At 40.8% G+C, this 15,163-nt stretch overlaps 2 protein-coding genes and 1 long non-coding RNA gene across 3 annotated transcripts; 2 read left to right on the top strand and 1 right to left on the bottom strand.

Annotated features, from left to right (window-relative positions):
• The first annotated feature begins 845 nt into the window (after positions 1-845).
• On the top strand, positions 846-4,673 carry LOC127350641 (alanine aminotransferase 2-like). The gene is made up of 11 exons (XM_051377456.1): positions 846-1,074; positions 1,295-1,384; positions 1,616-1,724; positions 1,834-1,967; positions 2,266-2,509; positions 2,602-2,681; positions 2,767-2,903; positions 3,326-3,500; positions 3,594-3,749; positions 4,366-4,478; positions 4,559-4,673. The coding sequence occupies exons 1-11, from the start codon at positions 970-972 to the stop codon at positions 4,671-4,673; spliced, it is 1,458 nt and encodes a 485-aa protein (XP_051233416.1). The 5' UTR covers positions 846-969.
• Positions 4,674-5,863: 1,190 nt separating this feature from the next.
• Positions 5,864-14,943, top strand: LOC127350524 (alanine aminotransferase 2-like). Its single transcript, XM_051377235.1, has 11 exons — positions 5,864-5,968; positions 7,056-7,145; positions 7,272-7,380; positions 7,481-7,617; positions 7,861-8,104; positions 8,175-8,254; positions 8,341-8,477; positions 9,075-9,246; positions 9,850-10,005; positions 13,811-13,923; positions 14,696-14,943. Exons 1-11 carry the CDS (start codon positions 5,870-5,872, stop codon positions 14,784-14,786), a joined length of 1,428 nt encoding a protein of 475 aa, XP_051233195.1. The 5' UTR covers positions 5,864-5,869; the 3' UTR covers positions 14,787-14,943.
• On the bottom strand, positions 7,790-9,048 carry LOC127350528 (uncharacterized). Its single transcript, XR_007880599.1, has 2 exons — positions 8,157-9,048; positions 7,790-8,057 (listed from the first exon to the last, which is right to left on the bottom strand). It is a non-coding gene; the product is annotated as an uncharacterized LOC127350528 (long non-coding RNA).
• Positions 14,944-15,163: the final 220 nt, after the last annotated feature.

The raw sequence follows: 15,163 nt of genomic DNA, 5'->3' as shown, positions 1-15,163 counted from the left end.
TAACATATTTAAAGAACAAAAAGGAAACAAAGTGGGAATTCAGTTATGAAATAAAGAAAAAGAAACAAATCACTTTCATTTTATTGTAAATTGTAACCAAAAATAGACAACTATGAAACATTTGCATTGTATTACATTATTTCAATTCAGTAATGAGATTCCTTCTCCAATCTGATTACTGGGTTCTTTTGAGTCTTTAGTTTCTTTTTAATGCATTAGGTATTTGGGCGTAACTCCCAGCCCTGGATCCATTACCTAACAGATCTGAAATCCTCTTCCACCAAGTATCTAACTAACTGTACACCTGTTCCAGACTGAATATATATTGCCTTATGTTTTTTGTCCACTCTGAGGAAGACACTGTTCCAGACCCCCACCCTTACCCCATAATAAATGTTCACTTGTGATTGTGTGACTTTTAATTATTTGTTTTTTCATTTTAATATTTAAGTCTATAGAAGAATCCTTTATTTCAAACAAAAAAACATTTTAGAGCTAATTTAATCCTCCGTATTTCATTTTTGACTTATTATGAAATCATCTTGCTTCTTTTAACAGTTTATTGTGGCTATTTTTATCTAATTCCAACAGTTTTCATTTAAAAATGTACAAAGTATTTCAAATCTTCCATGTTTATCGAAGTCTTTTAGTATCACAGTGCCTCAGTAGAGGAGCATTTTACACCTTCATTGAGTTTCTGGAGGAATGGGAAGTTCTGTGTGTACAAAGTTCACCGTAGAGGTCAGGTTTTTGTACTGAAGCAGAAAATGGAACACAAAGGATTACTCATAAAACTGGATGAAACTAGCATTTCCAGACAGGCCGGCGAGTTAGCCATTACTGCACTGTACCTCTCTCTGGTGCGTATGAGAGTTTTGTGTGTGAAGAAGTGTCTGTCTGACCGAGCTCCATCAGATTTTAGGTAGTAGTTTTAAGGGAATAGTTTCCAAATAATTCAGCAAAAAGACAATGACTTCCTTGCAACACGTGAATCTCAGAGTGAGGGGGATCAGAGACTCACCACACAGTAGACTGCAGAGTCTGGCTGCAGATATCACACAACAGATCGCACTGGTAAGTAAAGATTCATTCAGATTTACAAGCTCTTTAATCAAGTGCAAGTAAAGGGATGCAATTTAATTTCCTTTGATTAAATAAAGACAAGAGAGAAATCCCTTTATCAGGCCACAAAGAGGAACAAAGTAAAAACCCCAGTCAGTAATGTTGTTTTAACAGACTCCGATCTGAGTTAGAAGTCTTATGTTCACACTTGTGATCCTTTCCTCTCCTGCAGGGGGCGCAGAAACCCTTCAAAGAGGTGATCGATGTCAGCTCAGGTGATCCCCACAATGCAGGAATGAAGCCCGTCTCATTAGTTCGCCAGGTTGGTTTTGTTATTTGCGTTTTTATGTGATTCAGTGCACTTCAGTTGGAAAACTCTTGATAATTTGGAGGCTAGGCGATCTAGCTGTCAGTGTTTCAAGAATATTTTTTCTTCAGTTGTAATTTTAGGATATATCGGTGATCATCTGAACTGTCTGTGTTATGGTTTTATTTATTCATTACCTGGTTAAACACAGTTGTTCTTCTTATTGTCCTAAATCTGGCCTGTCAGGTCTTGGCAGTGTGTCTGTACCCTCAGCTGCTGAAAGACAACAATCTTCCTCTGGATGTCAGGCAGAGGGCTCAGAGGCTCCTGGAGGTCTGTGATGGAGGAAGTGTGGGTAAGGACTGGAAACAAAGGTCTTTTCTGTACAATGTGTCTCACTCGTGAACCCTGACAGACATTGAAAGGCATTTCAATTCGCAAAATGTACAATGATCGATCTACAGGTTCCTATACAGACTCCTCTGGCATGCCTCACGTCAAACAAAGCATCGCTGAGTTCATCATGAGACGAGACGGTGGAGTGCCTTCACACGCCAAAGACGTCTTCATTTCTGCCGGTTCTCAAAGGGCCCTGACGGTATAAAGAGTGTCATTATTACTGTATGTCATACTATAGTATAAATAAATAAGAGCTGTACAGTCATTGTAACTTTTTTCTGAGATGTTTATTGTACTGTGAATATCTCACACTGTTGCAAACCTAGTAGTGATGCACTTGAATGTGTAGGAAAATGTTTAATTTATTTTGCCATTTCAACATATGTAAAATAAAATAAAAAAGAGTTCACAAGTTAAAAGCCCAGAATGTGAAACATGGAACAATTAAGCAGTCGTTGAATCAATATACAGTAAGTTTAGTATATTGATCTGTTAAGGTGGGTGTGAAGTTGCTGGCCAGTGGCGAGGGGGAGACTCCGACAGGCGTGCTGACCCCAACGCCCTGCCCGCACACCCTGCCCATGCTGCTGGACGAGGCCGGGGTGACGCCGGTGCCGTACCAGCTGATGGAGGACCGAGGCTGGGCTTTAGACCTGGACGAGCTGCACCGAGCTTTGAAGACCTCCAGAGGGCGCTGTAAGCCCAGAGCCATTTACATCAGCAACCCAGGAAACCCCACAGGTAAACCACATACAGTAGCTACATTAAAGCCACCTGTTTAAACTTCCGTACGTATGTCATCACTCTTTGTCTGCTGCTGTTTGTCCCCCTAGGTCATGTGCAGGACAGGAAGTCGATACAGGAAGTGATTCAGTTTGCAGCAGCTGAGAGGCTCTTACTGTTGGTTGATGAGGTGATCACGAACCGTACCTTCAGATTGGGATTTCATTCAGTAACTGTCTTTCATTACCTATACATTCCTTTCCTCTGCACTCCAGGTGTACCAGGACAGCGTGTATGGACGGGGCAGAGAGTTTAAGTCCTATAAGAAAGTCCTGTTTGAGATGGACAAAGAGTTCTCAGAGACAGTGGAGATGATCTCCTTCCACTCTCTATCCAGCGCCTGCGTGGGAGAGTGAGTTCTGTCTCTTAAACTCATCAGCAGATGTTAATCTCTTTCATTTTGTTGTTGTGTGTTTGCTGACAGGATCATACAACAGGTAGCTTCAACCACTCATACACAGTGCATGCTACAGGGATCACAGTGATTCCTATAAAACCCAATGCTGGTATTATTCTGGATTTTGCTTGCTGAAAATAATACCATATAGTCCATCTCTCAATATAACCTCCCAATCCTGGCTGTGGCTCTCAGCTTCAAGCCCAACTGGTTCCAACTGAAGACGAAGACCAGTGTTGTACTAATATATAATACATATTAACTCACCACTCTTCAGCACCATGGGTGACCCTTGAATGACAAATCTCTTCCATAAAAGCAACCACGAAAACAATGGAGCTATCTATGTACTGAATTCTGTACCTTCTGTGTCCCAGGTGTGGTCTGAGGGCAGGATACATGGAGGTGGTCAACATGGACCCAGAGGTGATGCATTTTGTCGACACTATGCTGTGCAGCGATATCAGTGCTCCAGTCACAGGACAACTTGCTCTGGATATCATGGTCAACCCACCGAAACCTGGAGACCCTTCCTATGGCACGTACACACAGGTGACACATCTGCAGAACATTACTTCATTACATTATTAAAAAGTCCTGCTTCAAGACGTCCTACTGTCCCCTCTGTTGTTCTCTTTTACGAAGGAGATTCTCCTCACGCGGGCCTCTTTGTCCCAGAATGCTCAGCGGGCTCAGGAGTTCCTGAGCGATCTACCAGGGATGAGCTGTCAGCCGGTGATGGCGGGAATCTACCTGTATCCCCGCCTGCATTTACCATCTGAGATTATAGAGCAGGCCAAGGTGGGAAAATATTACAAAAACCTTCATATGTGTAAGAAAATGTGGCAGCAGCTGGTATTTAGAGTGCAGTGTTTTTGCATGTTTTAAAGACATTTAGCAAAAACTATATAACATTTCTATTGGTACAATTTTTAAAAGTTATGAAGTCATGTTGTGTCACTAAGGTGGTGACTTTTGGTTGCAGTTCTTCTTTTGCATATTTTGCATATACAGTGTAACAAGCCGTTTGCCAATTTAGACATTTTTATTTGCATTTAATTCACAAAATTAGAGGAGCAGAATCACCTCAAGTGACCCAAAATGTTTGTCACAGTGAGTTCGATCATGATTTTTCACATATTCTAGCGCAGTTCTAAAACTGCTTTTATAACAAGTTCCTTTACCAATTATTCTTTTTAAAGTACAACCATGAAATGCATCCTACTTATACATTATTAAAGCTGAACTTCTGCCAAAATACAAAAACTTCATGTGAAAATGTGGCTTACATTTCCAGTACAACAATATCCGGTGTCTGAAAATACCCTCAGAATCCAGGAGGTTATGTTTTGTTTTATTTTTTTCTTCAGCTTAATGTAATTCGTTTTAGCATTCATTCTGATGTCTCTGTCTCTAGATATTGGAGGTGGAGGCAGATGTTCTGTACTGTCAGAGGTTACTGGAGGAAGAAGGAGTGTTTGTAGGAGCTGGATGTCAGTATGGTGAAACAACTGGCAAACACCATCTGAGGTGAGAGAGCTGAAGTTTGATAAATTAGCCATGTTTGTTTCATTTTCTTTGAAAAATCGACTGTGATTTCTCTCTGTCAGGTTATGTATCCTTGTTCCTCCCAACACCCTGGAGGAGGTCCTGGCTCGCCTTGGTTCCTTTCATCTACGTCTTATGGATGCACTTTCTCACCCTGACAAAGCTGTGAGGGACTGAGACTTATTAGACGTACTGTGACCTAATACGTAGGCCTCTGTGACTGAAGTGGCAAGCATTTCTAAAGGCTCATGGTTTTTTGCTCAAAGGAACACAACAGAGAAAAGAATCCACACCCTCAAATTTGTTCAGAAATCTTTTGCTCTTCTTTCTTCTTCTCTTTACACAGAGTTAAAATATTCTCTTTTCACAGACAGATTCGTATATAGCCTAAAACAACTAAAACAGAGGAATAACAAACATGTATAAAAGAATGTCCTCATTAATGTATACCCTGCTGCTAGTGTGGTTTAAAACACTGACTCATTAGCATCTCCACAGTTTCAGTGAGATATCTGAAGAGCCTGCTCCTCCAGCCTCCACACGCTCCGGTTCTGCTGCTGTATGTTCACCCTGGAGGGTCTTTGTCTGTTAATACCGGTGGGGCTGTACCTTATCATTTGCTCCTGTGTAATTTTGCAAACATCTAACTGATGTTACAAAATGTACACGAGGATTTGGTGGCAAAAACTGAATTTTAAAATCATAGGTGATGCCAGATATTTACATCAGATTACAATTTTTCATACCCTTCCAGTCCAGTTAAACCATGTACAGTATCTCTCTTAAATTTGGTGATTTTTAATATATAAGGAACTATGTACTATGAACTTGTAGATGTAAACCAACCAAAAAGTAATTTTTCCTTCTCAAATTGATTGATGTAAAGTGTTTTTATAGGCTCTTAGAGGTGAAAGTATCCAGTGCTTCCAGCTATAGAATGCCATACATTTAATATAGGAATTATTAAGGAATCAAGGACATGTATTCATCATTTTACAACTTAAGGTTGTATAACAAAATGAAAGTATGTTGTCCCTTTATGCTACATACACAGAAAAAGACAATTAAATTCACAGAACATAAAAAGATTAATAAAATAGAATAAAAAAACATTTGCATGCAAAAAATGCCAATAGATCCTCCTAAGTGCCACACACTTGACCTTTAAATGTTTAATCTATTGTCCTTGTTGCACATTTATTACCCTGTAAAACACTGAATTGCCCTGGTGTGATGAAATGTGCTGTGAAAATAAAGTTGCCTTGCCATGGGGCATTGGTCTGCACGCCCTGCTCGACAGGTTTTATGCCGTCACCAAGCTTTTTTAAGGTGTCAGTGTTGAGCTTCTCATTGAGACCTGTCTGACAGTGGAGATGAGTTCTGTGCAGGAGATGAACCCCAGGGTCCGGGGGATCAGAGCCACAGTGAGCCTGCAGAGTCTGGCTGCACGCCTCACAGAGGAGATCATGCAGGTGAGTCGCAGCAGGTGTAAATACACCTGTAATCTGAGCAATATACGCTGCTGCAGCCGATTCAGACGACTGCATTAAAACATTTTATCATTCAGGACAAAGGTTCTCAAGCGGAGACTGAGGATTTCAGAGCTGTGGTGGGAGACATATATTCAGATCGATTACTTAAAAAGTAAAAGTATCAATACTACAATTTAAAACACTCCAATACAAGCACTATATGGCCTTTTATATTTTAACTGCAAAAGCTAGTTTTAATGATAAAAATACTCCTGAAGAATGAAGTCTGTCAGTGTTATAATCCCGGTTGGGAGGGTTACTTTAAAGATAAGATTTTAGTATCCTCCATAAATATAAGAAGGTATAAATATAAAATATCTATAGAATACCCACTGTAAAGAATATAATAGAATACAATAAAATATAAAAAAACAGAAAATAAACAGGATAAAGTAGACAAGTGTGCAGAGGAGTATGAAACTATGCAGATTCACCATGTGCAAAGTTATTAATGGAGCAGAACAGAGGAGTTGGTTGAGACAGTAACTATAAAGCTGAGAGTTGTCTTTCAGACAGAAGTGAGGCGTTGCAGAGAGTCACTGCTTTGGGTTGGAAAGATTTCCTCTGTTTGTCCTTGTGATAAAGAAGCTGTTAGAGAAAGTACTCCTCTGTTTGTTAGTAGGTTGTGTAACTACTTTATATACAGCCGTATAGTTTAATCTGTAACAGTGCATTTTATAGACTGATCACAGGTTTTGTAATTAAAGTAACTTGTAAACAGTGTTGGGCTAGCTACTCAAAAAGAGTATTACTGGTTGCTCTTTTCAAAAGAAATAGTATTACTTTACTCATTATCTCTGCCAACAATAGAAGTTATTATACTTTTCATTATGTCCTTTCTCCCCAAAATTCAGACCTTGCATGGTTGCCTCTGTGTGTCAGCTAACTGTGTAACTAACAGGTTTTTTTCTGCAGCCTCTGAATCCATACAAATGTTACAGGCTAGATGAAAAGCACACCTGGCTCAACTGTCGGGGTTGAAAAATACAACCAAGCTTGTGTCAAACCCACATTGTGTTTTTCTCAGGGAGCCAAGAAACCCTTCAAGAAGGTGACTGATGTCAGTTCAGGTGATCCCCAAAGGGCGGGAATGTCTCCCATCTCATTTGTTCGCCAGGTTGGTGTTTTTATATTTTATCTGTGTGTCTACCTGCTGTCCTTGTTTTCATGCCCCCTTGTGATCGGTCTGACAGCTACAACCTGAGCCTTTCTGTGCCTGTCATCCCTCTGTTTGTTTCCTCAGGTCTTGGCAGTGTGTTTGTACCCTCAGCTCCTCAAAGAAAAAAGCCTTCCTCTGGATGTAAGGCAGAGGGCACAGAAGCTTCTGGGGTCCTGTGGTGGAGGCAGCGTGGGTGAGAATGAATAATATTCAGTCATTTGTATAGAGAAACTAATAGTAGTTCACAGAAGTTCTTTGACTGCTCTAATGGCTTTCCTCTTTGTCGGTGGCAGGTTCGTACTCTAAAACCTCCTGCGGTATACCACACGTCCACAAAAGTGTTGCTGAGTTCATCACGAGGCGAGATGGTGGAGTGAGCTCACACCCGGAAAACATCATCTTCTCTAGTGGTTCTCAGAAGACTTTGTCTGTACGATGAGTTTATTTTGGAGCATTATTTGTTTGATTTATAGCTGTAAGGTAATTATTAATGGCTATAATACACAGTCTCTCACAATAAATAAGCTGTTAATATAACCTCCTTAATAATCATCTATTTAAAAATTGTGATGTGAGCTATTGACACAGCCAGGATAAAGAAGTTGAACACTCTTACAAAACACTTTAATGCAGAATAAAAGCATGTTGTTAATGGTATTGTTACTGTGTTAAGCTGGTTTTGCACCTGATGGCCAGTGGCGAGGGGGAGACTCAGACAGGCGTGTTGACCCCGGTGCCCTGCCCGCATACCCTGCCCATGCTGCTGGATGAGACCGGGGTGGCGCTGATGCCCTACCAACTGATGGAGGGCCGAGGCTGGGCTTTAGACCTGGATGAGCTGCACCAAGCTTTGAAGACTGCCAGGGGGCGCTGTGAGCCCAGAGCCATTTACATCAGCAACCCAGGAAACCCCACAGGTAAAGTACAGCTACATGGTTTCATCTCCCTACTATACTCTTTGATACTCACTATTATTTGTCCTGCTAGGTCATGTGCAAGACAGGAAAACCATGGAGGAGGTGATTCGTTTTGCTGCAACCGAGGGCCTCGTCCTGTTGGCTGAAGAGGTGATTACGGAAGGAAACTGACATCTAAGAGACGTTTGTTCTCATCAGTTTTTAGTCTTTTTTTCATGTCTCCTTCCATCGTCTAGGTGTACCAGGACAGTGTGTTCGGACAGGGCAGAGAGTTCTTATCCTATAAGAAAGTCCTGTTTGAAATGGGAAAAAAGTACTCAGAGACAGTTGAGTTGATCTCTTTCAACTCGATATCCAGCGCCTCTATGGGAGAGTGAGTATCACATACCTTTCCTTAGCCAAATATGTGACCCCCAACACTCGTTGCTCTTTGATTTGACCACATAGCCTACTCATTCCCATTTGAAAGACGAAATTATCTTGTACATTAACATACAGTAAAAAAAATACTGTTGCGAGATGACAGACAATAAAAACAGACATTCAGGGTTTCCATGCATCCTGCAAACGGGGGATTACAAACAGGGTGTGTCACTTGGTGTAGACTTTGGGAGTTGTCTCTTTTCAGACCTTTTACGTGCACAAAAAATCTATATAATACACTAAAAAACAAGGGAAAAAAACCCAAAGCCTCTAACGTGGCCTCTTTAATGTTATGGACAGATCATAATCTGGGTTGTTTAATAAGAAATGAGAATGAGACCTATTTAACCTTATTTTTACAAAGTCCTGACTTTGTATGCCTAACATCCACCTCAACTGTCTCCCTTCGTTGCCAAATAAACAAAGAGCCATAAAAAGAATAAAGTGAGGTGAAATATTCCCTTCAGGTTCAGTCTGAATGCACCCTTAGCCTAATAAAAGACAAACTGTATCTTTTCTGTCCTCATTGTACTCACCCTGTGTGTAGGTGTGGTCTGAGAGGAGGTTATATGGAGGTAATCAACATGGACCCAGCAGTCAATAATTATTTGAGAAGTATGCAGGGAACCTCCAGCCCTCCAGTTTTACCTCAGCTCGCTCTGGAGGTCATGGTCAATCCACCCTCACCTGGAGATCCGTCCTATGAAACATACACACAGGTAAATCACCACTTCAATAACTATGTGTATTTTTACTATATTGTTATTGAAAGAGGGAAAGTGCCCCGATCTTGTTTGTCTGTTATTAATTAGTAGACAGATTTTATTAATGCATTATTTAGATTGATTTGTTTTTCGTTTGGATTCAGGAACATTTTTCATTACTTTACGATACAAGGACAGAGCACCTTAATGGACCTTAATATAAAGAAGTGTAAGCATGTCAGAGTTAGCAAGAATGCTAATTTATCAGAAGTCCTTAATTAAACTAATTAAGACAACAACCGGAGGGGTATAAGTCGGCCTATTAAAACAAAAATATTTTGCATTTTCATGATCACATCCTGAAATGTACTCATGATGGACATCAGGTTGTGAAACAGTTTATGTGAAGCATTTTACAAGTTCAAAATCTTTTTAAAACTTGAAAACAGGTCTGATGAGAGCAGCGAGATTAAACCAAAACATTAAAGCCTACAACACACAATCATTTTTAACTGTAAAAATATTCATATAATAATTTATACATAATATATCAGTGCAGCTTTAAGTTACTGCTTTGACAGTTGGTGACTGGCGTTTGTCCTTTTTTCTCAATCGAAGGAGATTCGTCGCACTCTGACAACTCTTTCCCAGAATGCTCAGCGTGCTTGTGAGTTCCTGAATGATCTACCAGGGATGAACTGCCAGCCAGCGATGGCGGGAGTCTTTCTTTATCCCAGTCTGCATTTACCACCTCAGATGATAGAGGAGGCCAAGGTACAGAAACCAGCTGCACTCACTGGACCTTCAGTCCTCAGGTTTTACTACAGTTTATGGACATTTTGTTTCCCCCTCTGGCAGTGGGAGTAATTACACAAACACAAAAGACAAGTGCAGTCCACCACAGTGTATTATACAGTCAGTGCTCAATACAAAACACACAGTTCAGCTTAAAATAGTGAGTCCTTATCTCAAAAATAACTCTGGAGTTACAGCCTGGGAGCCGGACCCGCCGATTAAAACCGCTAAAAACACTGAATAATGCAGTACCACCTTAAAAATCACTGCTTTTCCCCTTACCCTTTACCCTTGCAGGTAAGAAAGAAGGTCATGCATCTGTTTCTCGAAGATCTGATAGATGATATAATGCACAATACAAACCTGTATGCACTCCAAAAAGGAAAACCAGTGTTGGATGCACTCAAGGAAACCTTCCATTCAGCAGTCGATCCTGAAGAACCAAAAAGCCCAAACCCTGGGTTTGTTGAAAGTTTCGGTGAGAGCAGGATCCTCTGGATACATGTACAGATTTGAAGCCTATCGGGGTTCAGCTGGGGGGCGAGGTCTGATCATTCAGTTGGGAATGGCTGGAGACGTAGTCAAGCGCCTCTGTGACGACATACAGCAAAAGAATCACAAGGTGTTTTTTGACAAATTCTTTTGCACCATTCCACTCCTTCAGGCATTTCGACACCAAGGGACCTATGGCACTGGCACATGCAGAAACAACAGGCTTCATGGAGCACAACTGAAACTGAAGGGTGAAAAGCAACTAAAGCAAGAAGGAAGAGGATCTATGTCTGTTGTCACCAATGCTCAAAACATCACTGTCACACGTTGGTTAGATAGTTCAGTGATTCACATGGCCTCTTCCTGCACCATCAGATGTGGCCCAGAGATGGAGCAAGAAAGAAAAGAAGATACTAAACATCCCATGGCCATTTTCCGTGAAGCTGTACAATCAGCATATGGGAGGAGTAGATCTCATGGATCAGTGCGTTGCAATGTATCCCCACAGACGCAGAAACAAACGGTGGTACATCTGAGTGTTCTTTCACTTCCTTAACGTGACCACTGTGAATGCCTGGCACCTCTACAGAATGTCTGGGTTGGAACAGAAGGATCTTCTGCGCTTCAAGGCATCTAGAGCTTGTGTGCTCATAAATGCAGGATCCATCAAAACTCTTTTCTCATGATTTTATTTTCAGAGCATGTCAAAAGCAGTTGAGATGATGTTGTCAATGATGTTGATTATCAACCCTCGCCACGGTAGCAGAGCAGCAGTGAGGAGGACAGTAGTGGAGATGAGGACCCCATTCCACAGCCCACTGAGCCTAGCAGGGGACGTAAACATCTCTGTGGTGAAAATGATGGTACAGGTTCAGACCATGACGTTGCCAGATCACACACTCCCAGACGTCGCCGTTGGACTCACCAGGTTGAGGCTGATGGCTCAAGTGTTGGCCCTGAAGAGCCAACACCAGGACCAAGTCCTCAAGAACAGTCCAAGAAAGGATGTGGAATGTGCTGGAGGGCTACTCTGTTGACGCCAAACCTAGCCCAGTTTGAGAATGAGGAGGAAACTGAGCAGGACAGACAAGGCTGGACCCCACTGGACTATGTAGAACAGTATATTGATAAAGATTTGATGAAAATTATTGCAGATTGCTCTAATGCTACGTCACTGGCTAGAAGTGTGGATCTACTCAACACATCAGTTGACAAGATTTATCTTTTTTTTTGGTGCCTGTATATTGTCCTGAGTCCCATACCCAAAAATCAGGATGTACTGGTCCAAAGCCTTGAGATACCCTGCTATCACTGAAAGATTCACACGCAACAGATTTTCCAGACTGAGGCAATCACTAAAAGTGCTCATTGATGATGACGTTCCACAAGATCTGAGGGAGAGTGACAAATTCTGGAAGATGATGCCTTTCCTGGATTGCATTCTGAAAGGATGCAGGTCTCAGGCTTGACCCAAATGCATGTCTATTGATGAGCAGATGATCCAATTTACAGGAGCCTGTCCGTGTCGATCTGCCAATGAAGCCAAACCCAGTTGGCATAAAGAACTTTGTTTGCGCTACAGCAGATGGCATTGTGCTGGACATCAAAGTGCTGCTGCACTGCTTGAGCAGGTCGAAGAACCAGAGGGTCTGGGTTTGGGAAGTTGGTAATCGCTCGCCTGTGTTAAACTCTGCATCCTGGTAGTGAAATGTGACCGGTTCTTCACAACCATCCATGGTGTTGAACGAATGATGAAGAAGGAGGTGTACATGGCTGGTACAGTTATGAAGAATTGGGTAGCTACAGCAGTGCAGAAACTGCCAACTGACAAAACAATGAAAAAAAAACGGAAGAGGTACCTCAGCAGAAGTTATCACTGAAGATGGAAAGGTGTGCGTAGTGAAGTGGTATAAAAATTAACCGGTATTGATGTTGTTTGTTGTTCACGGTACACAGCCAGAAGACACCTGCCAGCCATGGGACAAGAAATTGAAATGCTATGTGACTATCTCGCGACCAAGCATTGTCCATGATTACAACTCCAAGATGGGTGGGGTTAACTTGGTAGACAGGATGATGAGTTACTATTGCATGAGCGTCCGTACTAAGAAGTGGACAATGCCGATGCTAATGCACTTCACAGATCTGGCTTTAGCTAACAGCTGGCTACTGAACCGCAAAGACCTTACTGTATATGGTACACCAAAGAAGAGCATCATGCAGTTCCTTGAGTTTCGTATGGAAGTGGCAAAGACCTTCTTGGCCCAGCATGACAACGGGGAAGACGACGGAGACCTTTCGGAGCAAGGGAAAAAACGTCCAGTGAAGGCAAGGCCCCATATCTCAGTCTGCAGGAGGGCTAATGCAGATCTTCCAGAGGTAGTCCACCTGAAGAATGTAGCGCACTGCAGAGCGAAAGGCTGCTCTGGGAAAACTCAAGTGCAGTGTGTGACCTGCAAGGTGTTCCTGTGCTTGCAAGGGAATCACAGCTGTTACACAGCTTTTTACACATATGTCTGAACAACTTCCTACAGAAAAAAGGGCATTCCTAGTAGTAGTTTTAGTTTTGGAGTGTAAGTAAATGACAAGGCTTTGTTAAATGTTTCTTGCAAATTTTGTGGAACAGTGACAATGAGCTTTTTGATTTTGACATGTTAAATGATGTCTTCCTGCAACTGTTTTTAGCACTTAAAAAAAGAAATATTTTAAATATAAAATTTTAAAAGAGGCAAATTTTTTGTTTTTTTGTTTTTTGCACTGTGATGTTCAAAACATGTTCAAAAACTTGTTCATATGTGTTATGAATAAATGCAAAAGAAGTCAGGAAAAACACTGCTGTGTTCAGGGTGGAAATAAAGAGTTTTGCACTTTATTACACAATGGTGACTTTATTGTGTTCTATGGAAATTCAAAACGAGTGCCCCTGTATGTGGACATAATTTTTCTCAAAAACTACATCATGTCAGAAGATGATGCTTAGTTTTTATACTTATCAGGTCCCAATAAGCCCAAAATAAAGAGAAATAAAAAATGCATTCTAAACAAGAGCTTGGGTCTTGGTAGAAATACATATTTCTACAAAAATGCATGCTGTCCACCTGAGTGGACATGTAAATATATAAGTTCAAACCTTGTTTTTTGATGCCTAAAGATGAATAAAAACACAACATCCTAACTAAGGTTATCATAAAGCTGTGATTTTAGCAGTAATTCGATCGGGAAAATATTTTCAGAACTCCATACTCTCAGCTGCTGTTAAGTCATGAACAGTTGATACAAGTTTTCATTTCAGATGTTGGGGGTGGAGGCAGATGTACTTTACTGTCAGAGGTTTCTGGAAGAGGAAGGTGTGTGTTTGGGATCGGGCTGTGAGAACGGACAAGAGGATCAAAACTACCATATCAGGTACGACAAACAGCTGTGTGCAGAAAGAGGTCAGTTTTTGATTTTTTGAAACATGACGACATTCAAGGAAAGTGAACGCTTTTTTAAATGTCAGGGCAGTTTAAAGGGTGGCAGAAATATATGCTGATTTAATTGCAAATCATCACGTATCAATATTAGCTTGATATTTAAACTCAAAAACATTAAATTATTGTGGCATTGAATAGAAATATCTAATGAATAAATAGTTTTATTTCAAAATCTTCAGACATTTTCCCAATATTATAATAATGTCCTTTTTCAGTGAACTTAAACAAATCACTTGAGTCTGAAATGTGGTCATAACTATAGCCAGTTAGTTATGACTTAATTAGAATTAATCTTACAGTTAAAGAAACCCAATTTAAAAACAAGCTAATGGGGAGTCTCTCATAAACACTGACCAAGTGCTGTTGTGTATTGCCAAGAAAAACTTGTGGAAGATGTCCTGGAGAATGATTTCTTAAAACGTGTGTGAACCCAGTAAATTTGTGTGAAATCTGACAGCATTTGACACCAAACTGGTGTGGCAGCTCTGGATCCGTTCCTGGTATTCAGAGCTGCTGTACAAATAAAAGGTATTATCATAATTGTTATCTAATTCAGGAAATGTGGGTGATACAGGATGTACTCCTGCCTGAGGACTATTCAAGGTGGAATACCTGTTGAATTAAGTCAGTTATTCCCACTTTAAGCATAGGTGTATATGTAGGTATGCATATTGATGCAGTGCTTTGTGTGTTTTCCCTCGCAGGCTGTGTGTTTTGGCTCCTCCTGCCACGCTAGAGGAGGTCTTGGCACGCCTTCGTTCTTTCCACCTGCTCCAGCTGGGCAGATTTCCCTGACAGAAATGTCAAGGACACAGACTTTTGGGAATAACACCAAAACCTGATTTACATGGTTGTCCTCCAATGACTGTAACACTGTTTTCTTTCTTTCATTTTGTTTACTGCCAATTGTTTAAATTACCACTGTCAATAAAAGGAATAACTTACTTATTGATCCTGCAAAGAGCAAAATGTACTTTCCTTTTTAATTCCTTTAATAAGAAACTAATTCAATGCGTTTTACATTTAATCCAAAATTATTTTTAAAGTTTGTTTGCCTTAACCCATAAAGCAGTGTGTATTTCCTTTTTTCCTCACATGATGCCTTTTCTATTGGTAAGTAAACTGTCAACACCTGAATGACAGACATATTTTATGTATATTTAATATTTGTT

The sequence above is a fragment of the Dicentrarchus labrax genome, unplaced genomic scaffold (assembly GCF_905237075.1).
Source record: "Dicentrarchus labrax unplaced genomic scaffold, dlabrax2021, whole genome shotgun sequence".
NCBI classification, from domain to species: domain Eukaryota; kingdom Metazoa; phylum Chordata; class Actinopteri; family Moronidae; genus Dicentrarchus; species Dicentrarchus labrax.
The sequence above is the reverse complement of the archived record's forward strand: the minus strand, read 5'-3'. Positions and strand labels throughout refer to the sequence as shown.